This window comes from Coenobita brevimanus, chromosome 61 (genome assembly GCF_032717465.1).
Source record: "Coenobita brevimanus isolate Jiangsu-jjx chromosome 61, ASM3271746v2, whole genome shotgun sequence".
Classification (NCBI taxonomy): domain Eukaryota; kingdom Metazoa; phylum Arthropoda; class Malacostraca; order Decapoda; family Coenobitidae; genus Coenobita; species Coenobita brevimanus.
The window spans coordinates 7378830-7402824 of NC_137014.1; the positions used below are offsets into that span (position 1 = coordinate 7378830).

Consider the following 23995-nt stretch of genomic DNA (forward strand, 5'->3'; position numbering starts at 1 on the left):
TAAAGCTAAGATCTGACACATATACAACTGTGATGTATGGCTTATTTTGAGATCCACTGAAGAGGGCAACAACTGTTGCCGAAACTATTTGGAAATACTTCTTTTTTTGGTCTGCCAGTGTGGGTTTTTGTATTCTATTTCAGGGTCACGATGGTGTGACTCTTCAGCCCTCTCACATGGCTTCAGAGATGGACACCCATGGGAGATGTTGTATGCTGATTTGGTGTTGACTGCAGAAAATGAAAGGGAGACAATGGAAATACTTAGGAAGTGGAGAGATGGTATGGGGCACAAGGACTTAAAGTAAATGTAGAAAAAACAAAAGTGATGGTATATTAAGCTGATGGCAGTACAGTACTGTCAAAGAAGGGGGAGAGTGGCCCTGTGCAATCAACTACAAGGGTGTGGGAAGCAATTCCATCTTTTGCAGTGTTTGTGATAAGTAGGTGCAAAAGAGATGTAATGGTATTAGACGCAGACTGCGAGATAATGCTGATTTCATATGTGTGATGCGTCGGTGAGAGCATGTAGAGATTGTCAGGCGTGAAAGGATTGATCTTGCTGGTGAGTCTCTTGAGTGTGTGGGAGGTTTTGTTATTTGGAAGACATGTTATGTGCTGGAGGTGGGGCTGGAGCTAGCTCTGTGGCTAGAGTGAGGAATGGTCGGAAGGAATTCAGGAAGCTGTTGCCTCTCCTGACACTGAGAGGGCTCTCCCTCCATGCTACAGGATCTTCATTTGCAGCATGCATTAGCAATGTAATCCTGTTTGGTTGTGAGACCAGGGCAGAAGAGGAAAAGGATATTCACAGGCTCAAACGTGCAGAAATGACAATGATTAGGTGGATGTGCAATGCGTCCCAGAGTGTGAGGCCTGGGGAGACTAGGTTTATGATGGAAGAGTGCTAAGGGATCTTTGTATGCAGCATGTGTTAGGAATGTAATGCTGTATGGTAGTGACACATGGGCAGTAAAGGAGGAGGATATTCACAGGCTCAGATGTACAGAAATGACAATGATGAGGTGGATGTGGAGTGCGTCCTTGAGTGTTACGCCTGGGGGGGCCAGGTTTACAATGGAGGAGTTGAAAGGAAGGATGGGACTGCAGTGTAATGGTGTTGTGATGAGGAGGGGAAGACTGAGATGGTTTGGGCATGAGGAGAGGATGGGGGATGAAAACAGGGTGCAGAAAGTTAGAAGTGTTAACGTTAGGGATAGGGTTGTGACAGGTAAACCGAAATAGACCCGGGATGAAGTCACTGAGTGTGACCTCTGGGATAAGGAACCAAATAGGAAAGCTGTCAGGGATCAAGCAGCATGGAGAGCCACCATTAGGTAACCAAGGCCAATGCATGACAGCATGCTGGAGCCTCTAAAAACGAAGCAAAAGAAATGAATGTTTAAATAAAAAAAAAACTTCATGTTCCGCAAAACCTAAGATAGGGTATAGCTACGCAATATGAAGGAAGAACTAATGATGAATTAGCACCAGGCCATAATATGGCTATATAGCACTGTAGGAGTAAAGGGAAAATAAAGGGCAAAAGAAATACAAAAATATCAAGAAGGGAGGTTGGACAAAAGAGCACAGTAAGGAGAAAGACTGGAGACAAAATGGCCCCTTTTAGTCACCTCTTATAACAAGCAGGGATACTGGGGAAGTATTTTCTCCCCCCCCCTTTCCCACGGGTGTACACAGTATGAAGTACAATACTGTAACAGAACCCACTATTTAAGAACATTTCTAAAATGTCATTTCAATAAGACTTCATGTTTGTATTTTTAGGGTGGGGAAAGGCTGAGGATGAGATGGAGGTATGGAGTGGAGAGGTAGGCTATATGAGAGAGGGGAATGTGAGCTAGGGAGAGGGCAGTGAAATGGCAGGGGACAGGGCAATAAAATGATTTTTCTGGCCACCCCATATGGGATCAAGGCGTCGGGCAATAGACAGATAGACAAACAGATAAATAAATAGACAGATAGCCTATATAGATAAATAGACAGACACTTCATTAAAGCCAACAATATACACTAATTTATAAAAAATAAGTCAATTTTTGGCAGTTCACATCATTTGATCCAGGAAATCTAACACAACCACGTTATTCTGAATCTATTCCACTACAATTTTGTTCTCAGAAATGTATACTTGGCATGAAAATTATATACAGTAATTAATAACCTCAGATTACCCCTTAATTTCTAACTTAAGTGGAGCTCTTTCCCCCTGCCATGGGCCGCTCCCAGGCGTGACATCACATGACTACTACACATGCCTGGACCTCATGGACAATGATATTAAAATCAGCCAAAAGGCAAGCCAATCAAATCGCTGACATCATGTGCACATCCTCAAATTTCAAATATCCCTTACTTCAGTCAGCTGTATGATGGCTTCCTCTTGTAGTGAGTATATCCTGATGGAATAAGAGGGCATCACTCATCTTTTTTAAAGAATACTAAAGACTGTGAATTTCCTACGCCATCATGGTGACATTGGGAGCATGAGACAGCTCTATAGAAACTTGCACACTGTAGGGAAGGGAAGGCACACAGTGGTAGGGCCACCATGGAGACAAAGGACTGTGAAAGCCAAGGAGCCTCAAAACCCAACAGAGCGCAAAACTCCACGACCACCAAACAGGACTACAGCAGAGACCGGGAATCAAGGGTAGCCATACAAGACCACAGCAGAGACTGGGAATCAAGGGCAGCCAAACAAGACCATACCAGCAGAAGCCAGGAAACGAGAACCACAAAAGGATCCTGGTATTTGAGGAGAGAAATGAGTCCCATTGTGAAATCACAGGATAATGTAAACTGTGTAAATTCATTGCCAGACGCCATGTATCCCAGACGGGGTGGCCAATGGCTTAGAGTAAATTGTTTTACAGGGAGGGGCACTAATCCTCCACCAACCCCACTTGACACGTAGGGATGCCATCAGCATCTAGTGTTCCCAGGCGGTCACCCATCCAAGTACTAACCAGACCCAACGTTGCTTAACTTCGCTGATCAGACGGGAAGCGGTGTACTCAACGTGGTATGGCCGTTGGCACAGTGTAAATAATAAGGATATATTTATTATGTTCAGTAATGTTGATACATTTAGTTTAGACAAAACACTTGAGTTGAGGTACAGGCTGGAGGATATGGATAAACCACCACAGATTATCACTCTACAGGAAGTGAAGCCAAAAAACTACAGGTACAAAGGAACTACAGCAGAATATACTTTGGATGGATATGAGATTGTTGAACAAAACCTGCACAATGAAACAAGGAGGGGGCTGATTATCTATATTAAGAAAGGTATAGGATTCAACGTAATAGAACTGAAGACCAAATATTGTGAGTACTGTTGTGTTGAGGTTGTAATGCTGTGGTGGGAAATTACTAATCACCTCTATCTACAGAAGCCCCAACAGTGACATGGAAAATAACAACAGCTTGCTCCGACTGATCCAGGAAATAAGTGATATGAATGTGCAATATAAATTATTCGTAGGAGATTTTAACCTTCCTCACATCAGGTGGAGTAACTGCACATCGGAAACTGGAGCTACGGAGTTCAACACCCTATTCTTCAAGAAGGTGCGACACTGTTTTCTCACCCATCATATTAGCAACATAACTAGGATAAGAGGAAATGATACAGGCAATACCCTTGATCTGTTACCGGTATTTAGCAATGAAGAATCAATAGTCAAGGAGATCAATGTAGATAGTCCACTTGGGAAAAGCGATCATGCTTGAATTCTTTGCAGCATAGATATCCAGGACCTGGAGGATAATAGCAAAAGGCAGATCTATAGGTATGAAAAGGCAGACTATCAATTAATGAAAAGGCGACTTGATATAGACTGGACACAATATCTGTCTCAGGATGAAAACACAAAACTTGAGTGGAGGAAATTTATCAGCAAGCTACAAGAAGTCGTGGAGGAGGGCGTACTCAAGAAACAGTGTTGGTGTTAAAAAGATGATAAAAAGAACGAATGAAAAGTTGCCAATGAATAGGCAACTATCTACCTGTTGCCAGATGCCATAATCCCATAAGGGGTGGCCATTGACTTTGAGTTATTTGTTTTGCGGGGAGGGGCACTAACCCTCCACTATGGTCAAAAATTAAGAGAAAGTAGCGATTGTGGGAAAGGGTTAAGGAAATAAGGCAAAAGAATGATATACGTGGAATGGACAGGGATCTCGAGAAGGAGTACAGAAGGCTGAACAGCCAGGTTAGACGACAAACGAGAAATGCAGTGAAAATTAAGGAGAAAGAAGTAGCAAAATATGTGAATGAAAATCCAAAAGTGTTCTGGAAGTACCGGTATGTAATGTCAAAGACCAGAACTAAATCTCGCATTGGTGATCTATTTAAGGATATGGGAAAATCTGAAAAGGCAACAAGTGACAAAGAAAAGGGTGATGTACTTTCGGAGCAATTTGCAGGGGTCTTCATTAAAGAACCAGATGGAGATTCACCGCCCGCTATGGTACCACAAGAGATGTACCGAGGTGGGACCACACAGAAAGTACACGACAAAATAAGGAAGGTTCTACAAAGGCTTAAGAAAAATAAATCACCTGGACCAGATGGGATACACCCTACAATAATCAAGGAGTTGATAGAACAATTGATGGAGCCCCTAAGGATACTGTACAGTAGCTCATTGCAGGAGGGTGAGGTACCAGAGGACTGGAAAACTGCTCACTTCACAGCCAATTTCAAGAAAGGGGACAAATGTGATCCAGGAAACTATAGACCAGTCAGCCTGACAAGTGTGTTTTGCAAAATGATGGAGTCACAGTTGAGGGAGGAAATAATTTCACATATGAAAGAGAACAAGCTATTCAGTAATAAGCAGTTTGGCTTCATTTCTGGTTGATCAACAGTGCTACAACTCATCAAGGTGCTTGATGCATGGACTGAGGCTATTGACAGTGGGCTGGCTGTGGATGTGGTCTACTTGGATTTCATGAAGGCTTTTGACTGAGTACCTCACAAACAACTGCTTGAAAAAGTATCCAGCTATAAGATTGGCAATAAGGTATTGAAGTGGATCCAGAGCTTCTTGACAGGATGATGGTGAATGGCGAGGCATCAGACTGGAGGAACGTATCAAGTGGCGTCCCACAGGCTCAGTGTTGGGACCCTTGCTCTTTGTCATGTTCATCAATGATCTACCAGAAGCAGTCAGGCATGGCAGCAAGGTATTTCTGTATGCAGATGACACCAAGATTTAAGGAAGATACAGAGCATGGAGGATTGTACCAAGTTGCAGGAGGGCCTGGATGAACTCAGGGGATGGACGGAAAAGTGGCTCTTAGGTTTTCACCCACAGAAGAGCAGGTACATGAGAACAGGAAGGACTCCTTTTGAGGACAAGGGATACAAGATGTACACTGGCACTGACAGGACCGGAGCGGAAAAGGATATCAGTGTGGTCACTGATGACAAGCTTGCATTCTCCGACCATCTATCTGAGAAAATCAACAAGGCAAATAAAATTGTGGGGTTCATAAGAAGATCAATTGTTCACCTAGAACCAGCAGTCTTCAAGCCATTATTTACAGCTTTGGTAAGGCTGCATCTGGAATATGCCAATCAGGTATGGTGTCCCCACCTTGTCAAGGACATAGAGGTTGTGGAGAATGTACAGCATAGAGCAATGAAGTTGGTGCCTAGCCTTAAAGTCCTTCCCTACGAAGAAAGACTGAGGAAGCTAAATCCACCCACACTAGCATACAGGAGATCCCAGGGCAACCAAACTGAAACCTATAAAATCATCACTGGTATAAACGACAGCAATTGCACCGAGGGTCTCTTTAAACCGAGGGAATGCAACACTACACTACATGGGGGAACACTAAGAAAATCTACAAGTCAAGAGCTAGGCTGGGCATGAGAAAGTTCCCAACCGTATTGTTAATTGGGATGAGCTGCCAGAGTGGGTGGTGAGTGTTGACTCAGTTGAAGCTACACAAATTTTGGAAACACCAGGACCAGAAATATAATAACAAAGCACAGATTAACACTACACACAACCAAAAAACAATCAGGAGTTCAGGCTGACATACTGGAACCACAGGCCCCCTAGGGCTTCTTCCAGGGAACCTTCTGAGTATCAGTGAGTAGCTGCCTTCTTCCCTTAGGTGTAGCTATAAAGTGTGGATGTGAACTACACTACAGACAAGACCAGTATTTAAGGTAAGGTAAGGTCAGGTTAGGTTTGGTTGGGTTGGGTTGGGTTGGGTTGAGTTGGGTTCGGCTAGGTTAAGTTAGGTTGCATTGGGTTGGTTGGGTCAAATTAGGTTCAAAATGTGCTGTTCTGGTTGTTTTAGTGTGATCTAAGTGCTTTTCCCCTCATTTTTTGTCCAAAGTCACTTGTTTTGGATATGGCCTTGGGGAGGCTAATCTCCAAAATGAGTGTTTCCCCCCCCCCAAAGAAAAAAGCTCAAATTCAATCAAATCACACTCAACTCGACCAGAAAAAAAATTGTGTGAAATTGAGTGATGTGAACTACCGTAAACTGACCAGTCCAAAATAACAAAGGATCATGTCAACACTTCATTCCAATTGGAGATCTGGAAATATGCATCACTTTCATCATATTTTAACTGGAAATTGGAATGTAAAGATTTACAGTACCCTTGTTGTTGTTGCCTTCTGTCCAGCAGCTCCTGTCTCACGATTGATGGCTTCTACTTTTTCAGACCTACCTTACAACTTCTATGACACAGCTTAATAATAAATTAATAATATACTTGATAATATGCTTATAGATCCCATGGTTATAATGGACACTTGGATACAGAAAGGGACGCACAAATAATGCACACAAAATGTCAGCCGCTTCAAGACAATAGCTGAGCCACTATCTCGTATATTATTTTCATTACTACACAGTGACTTAAATCTTCCAAATGCCCTCAATATCCACTAGAGACTGGTATACTGTGAAACGTTTATGTACTCACTGTAAAATGATGAATTACACACAACACTGAACTTTGGCTTGTAATTTGTTTATGTCCTTCACTGACGCTCATATAACATAGTCTTATAAAATAATTATCTTTCTTGTATATAATATCTGCAGCTAATCTTAACCCACTAAAAATTATTTTTGTCATCTATTAATCTTCATTCATTCCGACATTTTTTTTATTTTTTGATAAAGAGGGTAAACTAATATCCATTAATGACAAGTCTGACACAATTGGAACAAGGATGGAGTCGTCTGCGGTTGTTGGAAATGATTACCTTATTCAATATCGAAATATTTCCTCAAAATTAAAAAAGTAAGAGGTTTTCATCCATTTCTAAAGTATTTTAAGGTCCATAATTACATCATTATCCTTTTACTTGGAAACCGGTGTAGTGTCCTTATTTATATTGGACGTTTTAACTCGTCATAGATTTTAGTATGTTTTTGTGGCTTAGTGATAGTGTAGAAAAGTTTTTATTTTTCCCATATTAGGCATTATTCATTAAAATAATTCACATTTCGATTATGGTGTTTCACAATTTTGTGTCGAGCTCTTGTGATTCCCAATGGAAGAACTGGCGCTTTAGTGAAAAGACCAGATTATTATCATCATCATTATTATTATTCCAGACATTGCTACTCCTTGCCCTGCCCCAAGGTGGGAAAGGAGGTCCAGATTATTATTACTATTGTTATTATTGGAAGTAGGAGGGGGTACTCACCATCCACTCACTCGATGTTGTGCTGCTCACAGGAGTCTGTCGTTTCCTCTCCTCCCTCCTTTCCTTCCTTCCTCTTCTGTCTTTCTTTATTTCATTCTTTCCTTTTCCTTCTGCCTACAGGTGACTTTACACTTCCTCTTTTGTCTTTCTTCTTCATTCTTTCCTCTTCTTCTGCCTGTGGGTGACTGTACACTGAGTGACAAGCCAAATGGTTTCCTGTACACCAGGAAACCATTTACTATGCTGGGTGGTAACCATATAACCAAATTTTGGTGCCTGGTGGTTTAGTGGGTATTTAAGGGGCTCCAGTTGGATTGAGCCAGTGAAGGTTTATATCCAAGGAGTGGTTGAGGTTATTGCTCACATGATGCCACTCAGGGATGAGTGAGGCTGGTCACTCTCATTTTAAATGTCAGGACCAACATCCCTAATCCTGGGCTCCTACGCTCCTCATGGGGTAACATAGGATCGGATGATGGATGGATGGATGTTATTATTATTATTATTATTATTATTATAATATGTGAGTGGGGTTGATGGAGGATTAGTGCCCCTCCCTGTAAAACAGTTAACTCTTAGCCCTTGGCCACCCCGTCTGGGATACATGGCGTCTGGCAATGGATGGATGGATAATATGTGGTAGGTGGTGGCGACCATCATCCACTCACTTGATGTAGTGCTGCCTACTTCCGTAGCTTTTATCATTCTTTTTCTGTGCCTGCCCTCCTCTCCTATTTCTCCTATCTTTCCTGTCACTTCCTATTCCTTTTCTTTCCTTTACAGGTGGCTTTACATTGAGTGACAAGCCAAATGGTTTCCTGTTAGCCAAGAAACCATTTACAACGCTGGGTGGTAACCATATAACCAAACCATATATAAGTGCTCCCTACGTGCAACAAGTGGGTTGGTGGAGGGTTGGTGCCCCTCCCTGTAAAACAACTAGCTCAGTGTCAAATGGCCACCCTTTGCGGAATTATGGTGTCTGGCAATAGATAGATAGATAGATAGATTATTATTATTATTATTATTATTATTATATGATAAGGTAGATAAAATCTGGATATCCACTCAAATTTTCCAAAAATTGAACTTGATGAGATTGTACCAAAGGTTTTAAAACACTTAAGATTATGGCCGTTGAATCCACAAGTTAAGATCAAAGAATGCCAAGGCAAAGAATACCAAAATGAGAACTGAAATATTTGGTGATATCACCAAGAGTAGGTCCTTTTATGAGTAGTTTGTACAGTATTGTGCCATAGATGACCCTTCAGACACAACCAGGATCCAGACAAAAATGTGTAAGTTAGGGAAGGATTGACAGTGCCCAGGTTAGAACCAAAGAATGTTCAGATCTGAAATGAAAAATGACCAAGATCTGAAGATTACCTATGTTTGGACTATAGAGTAGCCAGTTTGAACCTGGACTTAGCAAAACTTAGCCTAGGTTTTCAATTCTTGACCCTTCTCACATTTCTAGATGGGGTTTTAATTTTTGTTTTACTTTATCATGCCATTTTCCCATATACTACAGCATGTCAGGGCTCTTGTTTGGCGAGCCACAGCTCACATATGCGAGTACCCGTATTTTTTCCCTTCAGCGAACAAATTTGACATACAAGTCGTCTTTTGGCGAGGAGAAAATACATCTATCTATCTCTGTCTATCTATTGCCAGATGCCTCAATACCATTCAGGGTGACCACAAACAAATCACCTCCACATCGCCCTGTCCCCCGTTTTTTCATTGCCTTGCTCCCAACTCACCCCCCCCCCTCTCATATACTTCTCCACCCCATCCCTCCATCTCATCCTTGGCCTCCCTCTCCCTCTCCCATCTTCCACCTCACTCACATACACTCTCTTCGTCAGTCTTTCACCCTCCATCCTCTCCACATGGCCAAATCACCTCAGTGTATTCCTCCTAACGCTTCCTATCACATCCACACCACAACGCTCCTTTAGATCCTCATTTGTCAGCCTGTCTCTCCATGTGACTCCACAGGCTCCTCTTAAATAACTCATTTCAAGTGCTCTCACTCTTGACTTGTGCCCTTCCAACAACGTCCAAGCTTTACACTCATACGTTAGAGTTGGTATCACAATACTGGTACTGTCATGTAGTAACTTTTTCACTTCCATGCTCACTTCTCAGTTTCTTATCACTGCTTTCAAGGATCCAGCAACCTTTCTTCCCTCCTGTACCCTTTCAAGCACTTCACACTCCAAACCTCCATCCTTACTCATCACACTACCCAAGTACTTAAACGCACTCACATTTTCCAATTCCTCGCCATCCAACCTCACTGTACATTCACTGACTTCACCTCTCTCAGAGACCATCATTTTAATCTCCCCTACATTCACCTTTAGATTCTGTTTCTTACACACTCTCCCAAACTCATCCACCAAGCCTTGCAGCTCCCCTTCGTATTCACTCAACAACACAGAATCATCTGCAAACAATAGTACAGAGAGTTTCCAAACACTACCCTCTCTCACCAGGGCCACTCCAACATCCACTACCCTACCTTGTACCTGTTTTATTACTCCATCCATGTACAGGTTGAACAACCATGGAGACATGACACATCCCTGTTTCAACCCAACCTTCAAAGAGAAAAATTCATTCAGTTCACCATCCACACGCACTGCAGCCTTAGCACTCATACATACTCTTCACAACATTCAACGCCTTCCCATCTACACCATATATTCGTAATACTTTCCACAATCCTTGTCTATCCACCCTGTCATATGCTTTCTCCAAATCCATGAAAGCCGCATACAACTTCTTTCCCTTCTCTAGTAACGTTTCCACTAAAGATCTAAGAATGAATACCTGATCTACACAACCACTTCCCTTCCTAAAGCCTCCCTGTTCTTCTCCAACTATTTCCTCTGTTCTTTCTCTAACTCTGTCAATTAGTATCCTACCATACACTTTTCCTATTATACTGTACCAAGAAGACAAATGCCCCTATGATTACCACACACTTCTTTTTCCCTTTTTCCTTTGTACAAGGGAATAATTATACCTGACTTCCAATCCTCCGGGACTTTACCTTCCTCCCAGGCCAATCTGCACATCTTCCACATCCATTTTATTACTATCCCCCGTGCTTCAGCTTTTCACCACACACTCCGTCAATTCCTGGGGCTTTCCCCAATTTAACTTTCTTCATTGCTTTCACAACTTCTATCCTACTTGAAAATCCAGTAAACTACGAAATAAGTTAATCTTAATTAAATGAACAAAAAAGCATGTTGTGATCGATTATAAAGTCATTCCTTGTCGCCATTGTGAATATCATTATATGATTCTAATCATCACACTGTGTAAATAAATAAATACCAGTATATTTATTGCTCGTAAAATAGTTCGGCCCGTAGTCAGTTTGGCTACTACAAATTTATTTGGCTCATAAATCTGAAACCGTAGGAGCCAAATGGCTCACAACCATCGGCAGTTAGCAAGTGCCCTGCATGCCTGCCCATGCACTGTACATTATAAAATGTAGCTAAAATAAGTAAAGATGGGGCAGTTGCCATCATGTTCGTAACCTGATGAGCTTTGGTCACAATAGCTAAAACAAACACCAGTAGATACCTGGTATTTTATATTAATGGTTGGTACCGGTAGCTGTTTGATTATTGCAGATTGATGCGGAATCTGTATTCTCCTGGCATAACCAGTATTATCCAAGAACCTGTAAAGAGAACTGTGGGTGCATTTTAAAGCTTATGGTTTTCTAGTGTCAGGAAAGTGCCTGTATGTTGGCAAGATCTGATTGCATCTTAGCTTGCAATGAAATAACATAACTCATCTATTGCAATACTGTGTAAATTATGAAAGGCATAAAGGGGTTCCGGGTATGAACTTACCATGAACTTATATATACCTGGGGATGCAACCACTCCACAGGCAGACAGTTTAGAACTGGGGCAGGGAGCCTTTGCTGGCTCTCACATTGCTCCCCCCCCCCCCAAATGCTTCAATAACCTCCCAGTCTTTTCCCTAAAACTGTTTGTTGTTTTAGCTAAAACTGCATCCTCTGGCAGGTTGTTCCATACATCTACTACCCACTGAGGAAGAGTATTTTCTTAGATTAAGTCTTGATTGCTGTTTGAAGATCTTTAATGGATGTCCTTTAGTTGGTCCTTGGTTCAATGCAAAAAAATTTTCAGTGTAATTTTATAGTGTAGCATTACAGCATATTCTGAATTGTGTTTATTTTGTCTCTTTCAGACGATTCCTTCGTAAGCCAAATGTAGCGGAAGCCAGTGAAGAATTTGGTATGGTAATGATAGACTGAGTCCAATGTTTCACACAGATCTAAGAGTTGTTATTGGCCCACTTGTAGCCTGTAACTTTAGCCTTTTTTTTTTAAATGCCGGGAATACATAGCTGCTGGGACAGTTCTGATATTCACTGATTTATTATGTTCTTTCATTTTAACAGAAGTTTATAAGAACATTCATTACCCTTTATTCTTGGTAAAGAGTAGTTAGGGTGACAGTAATAGAGGTTTGGTACAATTATCAAAGGACAGGCATGTACCAGTATCAGAAGACAGGCATGTACCAATAGCTCTCTTATTGTTTATATTAAAGCAGTGTTGTTCATACTGGAGTACTGGTACATGTACCCCTGGGGGTTTGCAGCAGTGTTCAGAGGGGTACGTGAGACAATAAAAAAAAATATATTTTTTTTTTCTTCAAACTGTATCACATGGGTCATATTATGGCCTCTTGGGTCAGCAACTTTACTAAGCATATGTATGTGTGCATAGGTGATTGTTTAAGAATATAGAATACATTAGATGAATAACCACAACACTCATGCAGTTTCCAATTTAATTGAATGACAAGAGAACAGAAGAAGAATTGAAATGAGTGAGAAAGAACTTGAGAGGAGATGGGAGAAGGGAGGAAGGAGATGAAACGGGACAGAATGCGTTCGGGAACCGTGCTTAACTCTGTTCGTCATTCTTGCTCAGTTTCGTATTAGGAGTGAAAATGTGAACATCTCTTTCAAATTCACACGTTAGCTTACAAACACAGTTATTTCTTTAACAGCAAAAAATATGGGTAGATGGTTAATACATGATAGCTGTAGCAGCAACAGCACCAATACAAGTGAAGGAAATCAGGCAGGTGTTAAGAAAAAGAAAACAAACCTACCTAAATATTGGCATTTCAAGGAAGATTTATGTTTTTTGGATTTACTTCTATGAATTCTGATCCTCCAGAAGCTTTGTGCTTCTTTTGTGGGGAGAGGTTGGCCAACAGCAGTATGGAGCCAGCTCAACTCCAACATCACCTTAGCACAAAACATCAATGTCATGTTGGCTAACCGGTAGAGTTCTTTCAATGAAAATGTTCTGATTTTAAGATTTTCCAGACAACAGTTAAGAAAGCCTGCACAACATCATTAACTGTATCGTTATTTGTTGCTAAAACTAAAAAGCCATGTAACATAGCTGAGGAACTGATGTTGCCAGCTGCAGTTGTGGTGGCAGAAAAAAATGCTAAATAAAAAGGCAGCCCACCAACTATAGGCTGTTCTTTTCCAAACACATTTCATGAAGGGTAAATGAAATGAGTACAGATATTATTGATCAAGTTGTGAAACAAGCCAGTCTTTTTCACTTCAGTTTGACAAATCGACTAACATCAGCGGACAGGCTCAACTTGTCTCATTTGTGAGATGCATTGATGGAGATGATGTAAATGAACATGTACTTTTTTGCAAATATTAGAAGAACACACAACTGGGGAAGCCATTTTCAATGTCATAAATCAGTACTTCTCTGAACAAGGGCATAGTTGGAAATCTTGCATTAGCATGTGTACAGACACTGCTGCATCCATGATCGGAAAGTGAAGGGACGCGTTGTATGGATTAAGAAGGAAAATCCTGATGTGGAGTGGACTCATTGCATCATTCACAGAGAATCATTAGCATCCAATAAAAAATGAGTTCAGAGTTGCTTGAATATTGAATGACAGCATCAACGTACAGTAATCAACTTTATAAAGTTCATTCTTTCATTCATTGCCAGACACCATGTATCTCAAATGGGGTGGCCAACGGCTTAGAGTTAATTGTTTTACAGGGAGGGGCACTAATCCTCCACCAACCCCACTTGACACGTAGGGATGCCAACAGCATCTGGTGTTCCCAGGCGGTCACCCATCCAAGTACTAACCAGACCCAACGTTGCTTAACTTCGCTGATCGGACGGGAAGCGGTGTACTCAACGTGGTATGGCCGTTGGCATTGTCACTAAATGCTCGTCTGTTCCATAGACTGCGAAAGCACAGGGTCTAAGCACACAGAGCTGTTACTGCACACAAAGGTGTGCTGGCTATCGAGAGGGAGGGTACTCGTCAGGTCGTTTGAGTTGCATGATGAAGTAGGTTCATTTTTATCAAAACGTAGATCTCCTCTTGCCACATTTTTTGAAAATGTACTTAGCTTACATGACTGGCATATCATGCAGACATATTTAGCAAACTGAATGAGTTAAATTTGTATATGCAGGGCAATGATACAAACATTCTCCACTTATAAAGCTGGTGGTTTTCAAAAGAGACTAGAGTTGTGGAAGGAGATATGCTTAGGGGGAAATTTTATGTGTTTTCCTCAGTCAGATGCTTATTTTCAGTAACAATAATGAGAGAGAGACTGTGAAACCAATTCCTGTGGAACATTTGACCTACTTTATTTGTGCATAAAATCTTACTTTCCGGACATGTATGAGAGATCTGTACAGCTGGCTTGGGTTAGAAATCCATTCTTTCTATTTTTAAATAATATGAAGAAGCTTACGGGATTATGGCGTCTGGCAATAGATAGATAGATAGATAGATGAAGAAGCTTCCCATTTGCCTTCAGGAAGCACTGTTAGAAGTGTGTCCAGACCATGGCCTCACGTGGTTTTGGGGCTGTGTAAAGAAGGAGCACCCTGACCTAGGAAAGAGGGGTTTGGAAAACCTTCTGCCCTTTGGGTCTGCCTACCTTTGTGAAGCATCTTCTTTCCGATGAGCATTATCAAGTCAAAACTGAGAAACAAACTAACTGTAAACTTGGAACAAAGCCTGATCACTGCAGTAGTCTCTCTACCACCCAGAATGGCAAAAATAATCAGGGAACATCAACCCAACTTTTCACATTGAGTTGTAAGCAATTTTCAAGCATTTTTATGTTACAGTATTTTGTTAATCTTTCTCTCTTAGTATATTTGATTATAATTTATTGTCCAGCTCTCAGATATTGCGAAGTTTTAATATACAGTGGGCTTGCACAGTGCGCGAGAGATTGGGCGGCGCACGAGCTCGTGCACTGGGAATTCGCGTACTAGGAATACATAATCTTATGGGAATAATTACATATGGGCGGTACCCCCTCATACCTGGACATTTTTTGGCCCTTAGAGACATAATAAAGGTCATATGTTTCAGACATTGTACTAAAGCTATAGCTACAATAGCAAAAATATGGGTAGTCACCTTAACAACAGTAGACAACAGGCCTGATGACCTTAAATAACAGGGGTTCCGAGGCGCGGCAACACTTACAGCGCTGCACTCCCCACCGCACCAACACTTCCCTCTGCAGACTCCTCTTGATCACCTTCCCCAGGAGCATCCAAGTCACTCACTTCGGCCATAAACCCTTCAAAGTCCAATGCTGACATTTCTGACATTGCATCCTCTTCATCCTCAACAGGAACAGGAGCAGACGTTGTCGCTGGTTCCGCTATTTCACCAACTCGAGCCCGCTGTGTGTAGCTTGTTATCAGCGTCTGTCTTCTCCTGTTTATCTCTTCCCTGTGCCTGTCTGTGTAGAAACGGAAGAGTTTGTTGATACCAACCAGAAGTTCCTCCGTTCTTAGGTTGCTCACTTCCTGTTCCTTCACCTCTTCCTTGAGCTTATCCACGGCAGCAAGGATCTTGCTAATGTTTGACATACACAGCTCAGTCCTGCCTTCCATCACACTAGGCTGCTCAACTTGACTCTGTCTGGTGCATCAACATGACGACACGTGACGCGCTGTGTGAGGGGTGGTCGCGCACTAGTAGAAAATGGCATTTTTGAGCCACTCCTTGCCTCTGCCTCGCGTTCTGTGTGGTAAACTTGCGCATTAAAGGGTTTTTGGTTATGATTTTTGGTCACTCGTGCACAGGGCGAATCGCGCACTGTGCGAGCCCACTGTAATTTGCATTGTCCTTCCAACAGTTGAGTTTAATTAGTCATGGGGGTACTTAATGGTAGAAGAAGGTAACTGGGGGTACAGTAGGAAAAAAAGTTTGAACAACACTGTATTAAAGCTTTGATATTTGCATAAGTCTTAGTTATTAACTATCCATTGCTTTAACCTGTTCACTTTGTCCTGTTCACTTTGTGGGATCTGTCCCAAGCTGAAATAATCCTTTGATGACTATTAGCAAGAATGAAATGCAGACTTTTCACTACAGTGAACATTTTAATGGAGATTGACTGTAAATCATTCATCGCATGAGATTTTGAATAAAATTGGTATACCGTACTATAATTATCTAATGGTAGTAGGTCATTTATTGCAGCCTTTCACTGCAAGGAATTTTTCCTACGATCAGTATAATTATCTGACTGTAGTAGACCATTGACCACAAAACTTTCATTGCAAGGAATTCTTCTTAAGAAGGAATTCTTCTTAAGAAGGAATTCTTCTTATCTGATAGTAATAGGTCATTGATTGTAAACCTCTCAGTGCAGGGATTTTTCCTAAGACCATAAGCTCGGTATAATTATGTGATGGTAGCAGGTTAAGGATAGATTACTTCAGGGGAGGAGACTAATTGAAGAGTTCATTTACTGTATATTTTGAAGGGTAGTAAAGTTAGCATTGAAGTTAAGAGAACTCTGCACGAGTGTGTCTTACTGGTATGGGAGGTCCAGTTTGCAAATTGTTGAAATGACCTTTCTTAGAACAACTGTAGGAATGGGGAGGGTGGAGTGTAAGTAATAGTGAAATTATGAAATGGGAGAAAAAATATAGGAATGAGATGTGGAACTGCTGAGTGGCCAAGGAGTAATGCATTAATATGTTATGGACCTATACAAAGAATGCAAATACTGTAGATGGAGTGCCAAAGAAAGCATTTGAAAGTGAGACAGAGGGCACTGTTGGTAGAAGAAGATTTTATGTGACATGGAAAAAGAGTGGAAAATATACTGAAAAAAGAGTAGGAAGAGAAAGAGGAATGTGTGAGAGAGTGAGAAAGGTGTTTAAGGATAAGGTAGCTTAGAGGCACTTCTGTCATGACCATCTCCAGTGTGGGAGGTCCCAGGAGGGAGCAAGGCATAGGAGTTGGTGATGATGAGCTAATGTGGAAGAGAGTGGAAAAATCCATTGAAAAAAGAGTAGGAAGAGAAAGAGGAGTGTGTGAAAGAGTGAGAAGAGTGTGTAAGAATAAGGTAGCCTAGAGGTGCTTCTGTCATGACCATCTCCTGTCTGGGAGGTCCCAGGAGGGAGCAAGATATGGGAAATGATGATGATGATCTAATATGGAAGAAGAGATTGGAAAAATACACTGAAGAAAAAGTAGGAAGAGAAAGAGGAGTTTGTACGACGTGAGAAGGATGTGTAAGGTGGTAGCCTAGAGCCATCTGTCATAACCATCTGTCTGTGAGGTCCCAGGAGAGAGTAAGGCATAGGAGATGATGATGATGAGCTAGTCATATATTGTAAACCTTTCACTGCAAGGGAGTTATCCTAGTCTCAGCACAATTATCTACTTATAGCAGGTTATTATTAGAAAGAGATTAATGAATGTCATTAAATTCAGGAATTATTTACTGGATATTGTCATTACCAAGCCATGTTTTGTTTACAGTACAGGCTACCCAAGAATCCAAATGACTTATACTGTAGGCTGTCCAGATTTTCACTTTTTAAAATTGCCTTTTTTCTTTGCAACAAAACCCATTAACTGAATCAGTATTCCTGTTTATCTGGACACAGCCCTCCAGCACATTTTTCTGTTTTATGGAGAAGCACCCGAAAGTTCTTACGTTCATGACAGTTTGAGATCACAACCTTTTGCAGGTCAGCTAGCACGTGACTTGAGTGAAGGGGAGGCATGGGCACAGGCTGGGCTGTGCTGTGTTGCTGTTGGGAGGTGTGAGCAGTCCCTCGCCAACCCCACCACTGAGGTTGCTGCGCTCACTCAGGCTGCGCGTTTTTTCCTTAAGGTCAGCACAGAAACAGTATTTGGCTGTGTAGCTTGTTGAGTAGCTGTTTTTTGACTGGGTAATGCAGAGTAACTTTAATGTACCAAGATATTTAGAAATACAGTACATTATGAAGGGAAGGAAATAAAGAGGAAGAACTCCACCAGCACATTTTGTGGGACCCAGAAAACATGTGTGAAAGGCTCAGATGATAAGGGTAAAATCACCTGGAGACGAGCTCTTCAGGACTTGACCCCATTACCCCTTTAGAGCCCCATTTCCTGCTAGTGTTTCAGACAAATTTTATACCAGGGAATTTAGTATTTTGTATTTTCTAGATTAACAAGAGAATTGATAGATATTATACAGTATACAGTATATATATATATATATATATATATATATATATATATTTATTACTGTATACATAATGGACCCTTCTCCAGTGCAGTAGAGATGAGTACATTCCTAGGACATGATTCACTAGCAAACTTAGATTTAGCTCATTGACATAGATTTACAGTTTGTGTGCATTTAGTGCAAGAGACATGCCAAGAATCAGCATTTCCCTCTCCTTGTCCTACCTGTTAAAATAAATTATACCTCTTGATAATTTTCATTTAGTAACTGAAATTTACTTTGTTGTGGAAAGAACAAGAGACTGGAATATTCTACACTCCTTTTGTCCTTCCTACAAAAACAAATCTCAGTTACAAAAGGGAGTTCATCTTTTCATTCATGAATATCAACCCTTCAGGTGGTATGTTGATGGAGAATCACAGCAGAGAAAATACTGTAATGTTCTTATGTATCCTGTGGAAAAATCTGTTAGATTCTGAGGCCTGTAGAATGAGGAAGAGGGTCATGGGTCACATAACTGAAGTTTGAAGACTTAGTAATCAACACTATAGACATATAATTTGTTCACAGGTATTGTTCATGCATATAACTCCTCGAAAAAGAACTTGACTGCATTATTTTAATTCGAGTGAAAACTTGTTGCTTAATAATCAGCTTTATTGGCAGTTTTAATTTGATCATAACAGGTAACACTTCTACAGAAGTTAACTCCACAGAACAGTTGACTACTGTATTCTTTCACAAAATACAGTAAATGAGTACTGCATATTTAGTAAGTATTTCTTCATTGGTGGTGTTGGAATGTCAAGAGGTGGGATGTTGTCAGAAAGGGTCTGTGAAAACACTTATATGGTGATTGTTTTGTGTGCCTAGTAGTGTTGTGCTATTTTTTATCATTTACGAAGGTTGCAGCATGCATACATGCATCAGCCTTGGTCACCTAATGGCAACTCTCCACACCGCTTGATCTCTGGCAGCCTCCACAGTTAGTCCCTTATTCCTGAGGTCACACTCTGACCTCTTCCCAGGTCTTTTTTGGTCTGCCTTTCACGACCCTACCCCTGATGTTCACACTTCTCCCCCTCCACATTCAGTTGTAATTCTTCATCCCCTTAACATGCCCAAAACATCTCATCTACCCCTCTTCATCACAGCAACAGTATATTCCAGTCCCATCCTTCCTGTGAACTTATCCATCATAACACTACCCCCCCAATTCCATGCCTTCTATTCAAGGGCACACTACACATCCATCTAATCATGGACATTTCGCTTCATTTGAGCCTATGCATATCCTCTTCCTTTACTGCCCAAATCTCACTACCATACAGGTTCACACTCCTAACACATGCCGCATACAAAAATCCCTTAGCACAGAGGGAGAACTCTGTGTTAGTAGAGGCAACAGCTCCCTGAACTTCTTCCAACCACTCCTTGCCCTTTCCACAGTGTCAGGTCCAGCCCCACCTCCAGCATATAATACGCCCCCCAAAGACCAGAACTCCTTCACACACTCAAGAGATTCTCCAGCAAGATCAATCCTTTCACACCTGTCAATCTCTACTTACTCTCCCAGATGCACCACACACATTATATCATCTTCATTTCATACACTGCCTCTAATACCACTACATCTGTTATGCACCCACTTATCACAAACACTGCTCAAGAGGGAGTCACTTCCCACATTCTTGTGGCAAACTGCTCGTGGCCACACTTCCTCTGCATTAACCCTTAGACATACCAGTGACGACCTGGGTTGTCATGCGTTTGTCAACCTCTGACGTCAGTATGACGACTTTGCCCGTCATCCGATGTAATCTTTAAAGAAATTTTTAGGGAATCGTCATTTTTGTTGGATGAGGGGCAAAAGTGGGTGGAGCTACGCCTACCACAGCTGGGGCATGCGTGCTCACTTGGTTTGCTTGGCTCAGTGTGGTGTGAGGTTCCTCACAGGTAGGATGTACACCTCTTGACCTCCCACCGAACACTTATGCTCCTTTTTCTCACATATATATGTGGCATTATTATTTAAGAAAATACAAGAAATAATGCATTATTGGAAAGGAAATTCATTCTGCTACGTACTGAAGCAAAAAATATCATTACTTTTTTTTTTTTTTTTTTTTTTTTTTTTTTAAGAACAGTGTAAAACTTTAGCATGTCAGCTAACTTCTACTCACTTTTATTTGCATTTTATTTTGTATATACTGTATTGTCTTTTTGGATAATGAACGACAGAGCAAAACTTTTCACCTTCAAAATGAGACCAGAGTGGCCTTTCTGTGATGAATATTAACTTTCCTACAAGCGTTAGAAAAAAAATATCTCTACATGACTGTTCTGAAAGCTCTCGAGCGAGGGTTACGTACACAGCCAGAATTTACGCTCCACCCTTCACAGGATAGAGTTAACAGTACTGCCACCAGCCCTAGATGTCATCACTTTTGTTTTATCTGCACTTCTCAGACCCTTTTACCCCATTCTGTCTCTCCATTTCCCAAATTATTTATTCATCTCTATTTCATTCTCTGCAATCACCACCAAGTCATTGGCATACAACATGTCCCATGGAAGTCCATTTCTGAAGTCATATAAAAGAGAGCTTCAAGCACTATGACAAACAATAAAGGGCTTAAGACTGACTCCTGGTGCACACCAACATTTTTGTAAGCAACAGACATCCACACTCCTATTCTTTCTCTACCACTCCCCCTCCCCCACCCTCTACCCTTCAGATTGCCCACAATCCATGATACTGCTCTGAATCTCTTAGGTGATTTGATTTCCAAAGGCTTGCTTTTAATGATTTTGCTTTTCATTTTTGTCATGTCGGGTAAATACAAGTATAGGAGGAGACAGACCACAAGCCCTGCCCGCCCACACAGAGTGTCCAGGCATGGGACCAAGGATGCACTGCCCACCAACCTTAGCTAGTGGCTGTGGTAGTGGCCTCGGGGCATCCTGCCAGGACAGCTACAAGGGCACCTTCCAGGCGCACCGTGGCACAGTAACTTTCCTTCTATTTTGGGATCACTGATTGGGAAGCCTCCTGAGGTGTTATTTCCAGGTTCAGGCCCCTCTCTATTGACCTTAAGCAGCAGCCTGGGAACCATTAAGTCCTGTACCCTGTGGTACAAATCAGAGCCCCATCCCACCCTGGTCCCTAAAATGCACATGGGGCCCGTACCATGCCTATCCCCGGGTCTGCCACTAAGTAGTGTGTGTAAAGTTTTCTGGCCATGTACCCATGCTGGCACCAACCTCTGTGGTGTAATGCAGTACATTGTGTGGTGCAGTATTTAAAGCACATGCACAGTAGTGCATAAGATTGAGAGAAGTGTTTGGGAGAGTATGATAGGCCACACTCCATGTTAGTGTCACACTGAAAAATGTCAGTAAAGGGGGATGGTCAGGGTATCCTGAGGGCTAGTGAAATGGAACTTCCAGCTCTCCCTGTCACCATCATTCCCATCATCCTTGGCAGTACTGCCCTGATTGGTTAGTGCTACAGCCTGCTAATAACTTTAGTATGTTATGTAAGGTAATATGCGTCCCAAGTGATGTTTACCATCATTTGTATTTCAGGCAGAGACAGTAAACCAGCACTTGCACTGTCCCAGCTTCAGTGAACACCTCATGACAGCCATCAGCTGTTTCCAGCATGCTATCCAGCTCTACACCGATCAAAAGAAACCTGCCCTGGCTGCTTCTCTTGCTGTTGAACTCGGTCAGGTGAGTGGAATACATTGCAGTAAAGTCCTGTAAGAATTTAGTATGCATGAGTGAAATTTTGTAAAGAATGAGAACTGTACAGTCTGTTATATTATTGGATTTGGTGAAAGCTTATGACTCAGGGTTGACATGATTTAAGTGCAGCGATTAAAGTGTGATTTAAACTAGAAAGCACACAGAGAGTGCATACCTCCACCAGTGCCATTGCAAGATCTGGATCCGGATCCCATGGCCTGTTCTTCCACAGAATTTCAGTAAAATTCATTGAGAACATTTGAAGTTATCTTGTAGACAGACAGACCTCCTCCAAGTTCATTGGTGAAGGTAATCAACAGTTTTTAACACAGTGTGTTATGAATGCCAAAAATGACTAATTCCACAAAAAGTTTTATTAAAATACGTATATATTTTCTTAAAATAATACACAAAAAAACTAACATTATGTAGCTATACAGTATACAGTAATGTACTTAAGGAAGTAAGGAGAATTCAGTGTACCAGTAACGCATAACATTTGTACAGTTATTAACAGAAAAATGCCTTCTTTGATTTACATATACCATTCTGTCAGTATGCCTGAACCATCTCAATTTACCTCTCATCACAACACTAATCTAGTAAACTCCCTGTTATCTGTCAGCCCATCATCTGGCTGGTTCAATATCCGTCACACCAAATACGGCTAAATTTTAAAGATTCCACACGACCTCCCAAAATTGAAATATGTGCACTTTGTTGGGAGTTCCTCCAGCAAAATAATTCAGTGCCATGAATCTCACCACCAAAATGCTGCCATGAGTCTCATCACCAAAACACCTCCCTTGATGTTGCCAAATTTGGCTTGTTTCTAATATGTTATCTGTTTGTCCCTGTCTTGTTTTTATTTCATATTATTAAATATAACTGCATTATGTTTATCGCTCCTTCTTAATACATCTCACACTCATTTTTCTTCCTGGAGAAGTATATGAGAGAGGGGGGTGTGAGTTGGGAGCAGGGCAGTGAAATGGCGGGGGACAGGGTGACGTGAAGATGATTTGTTTGTGGCCACCCCAAACTGGATTGAGGCGTCTGGCAGTAGATAGATAGATAGATAGATCTCCTCCCATAGTGGATGGCAGTGTGTCAGTCCCTCCCCTCTTTCCCAGGGTCACTGCTGTGTGCTCTCTCTCCAGTCCTGTATTGCCCCACAGCAACATTGAGTTTGTCACATTTTTGTTGTCATCCCCATCCTTCTGCATGTTATTTTGGCCTCATGCCTTCTGCTGGCATTTGTCACAATGGTACTTCCATCTGCCAAACACTCCAGGAAGGTGATGTCTTTTGAAAAAAGTGAGGGATTTTCATCCATGGTTTCCCCTCTCCCTCTTCCCTTCCACCAAGGACGGCCTTAAGTCTTCCACCCACCCGTGTCCAACTTTGGGCAAAGGCATCAGGGTCTGTCCCTAAGTTCCAGTAGTTCTCCTACATCTCCACATGTCACCACTTCGGTGCTAACACCCACCATCCATATTGAATACATGCTAGGGCTGTCTCATACAGGACTGGTGTACTGGTATTAGAGGGGGTACTTTTATGACATGTTGGTGGGTCATCTGGTAGATCAGAAAAGTCTGCCTTTTTATGAAATTCAGATCCTTAAACTGTTCCCTGCCCCAACCAGGATTCGAACCTGGATCCATTAGGACTGCAGACTGCCTCTCTACTAATTCTGCCACTGGCTCTCCCAGTTGCTCCCAGTTGGGCCCTGTGCCTAAGGGGGCCCCACACTAAGGGGGTAGGGTAGACCTGATCTAATCTAGTCCTGTCAGGTACACACAACAAACCATTGCAACATACACCTAACACCACATTACAGGTTTTACAGAGAACTGTGTACTTTTCGGTCATCTACACGTTTGTTTACCGGTAGACTTACATGTATGCAGTTTTAAAATATAGCTTATATCTATTTGGGCCATTAAC

At 41.7% G+C, this 23995-nt stretch overlaps 3 protein-coding genes and 2 non-coding genes across 5 annotated transcripts in view; 3 read left to right on the forward strand and 2 right to left on the reverse strand.

Annotated features, from left to right (window-relative positions):
* Positions 1-2937: 2937 nt before the first annotated feature.
* LOC145403877 (5S ribosomal RNA) lies at positions 2938-3056 on the reverse strand. Its single transcript, XR_013898070.1, has one exon. It is a non-coding gene; the product is annotated as a 5S ribosomal RNA (ribosomal RNA).
* A 1136-nt stretch (positions 3057-4192) lies between these two features.
* On the forward strand, positions 4193-4888 carry LOC145403597 (uncharacterized). Its single transcript, XM_080275273.1, has one exon. The coding sequence runs from the start codon at positions 4193-4195 to the stop codon at positions 4886-4888; it is 696 nt and encodes a 231-aa protein (XP_080131399.1).
* A 372-nt stretch (positions 4889-5260) lies between these two features.
* On the forward strand, positions 5261-5908 carry LOC145403599 (uncharacterized). Its single transcript, XM_080275275.1, has one exon. The coding sequence runs from the start codon at positions 5261-5263 to the stop codon at positions 5906-5908; it is 648 nt and encodes a 215-aa protein (XP_080131401.1).
* Positions 5909-7234: 1326 nt separating this feature from the next.
* LOC145403617 (40-kDa huntingtin-associated protein-like) overlaps positions 7235-23995 on the forward strand; it is an 88574-nt gene continuing 71813 nt past the window's right edge. The window contains exons 1-4 of the mRNA XM_080275293.1: positions 7235-7305; positions 11963-12009; positions 17811-17956; positions 21884-22030. Coding sequence (XP_080131419.1) covers positions 7235-7305; positions 11963-12009; positions 17811-17956; positions 21884-22030 — 411 coding nt within the window. The remainder of the gene's footprint in view (positions 7306-11962; positions 12010-17810; positions 17957-21883; positions 22031-23995) is intronic.
* Positions 13877-13995, reverse strand: LOC145403868 (5S ribosomal RNA). The gene has a single exon (XR_013898063.1). It is a non-coding gene; the product is annotated as a 5S ribosomal RNA (ribosomal RNA).

Excerpts from the sequence above, each read along its gene's own strand:
- LOC145403597 (XM_080275273.1), top strand. The coding sequence starts at position 4,193 with ATGGACAGGGATCTCGAGAAGGAGTACAGAAGGCTGAACAGCCAGGTT.
- LOC145403599 (XM_080275275.1), top strand. The coding sequence starts at position 5,261 with ATGGAGGATTGTACCAAGTTGCAGGAGGGCCTGGATGAACTCAGGGGA.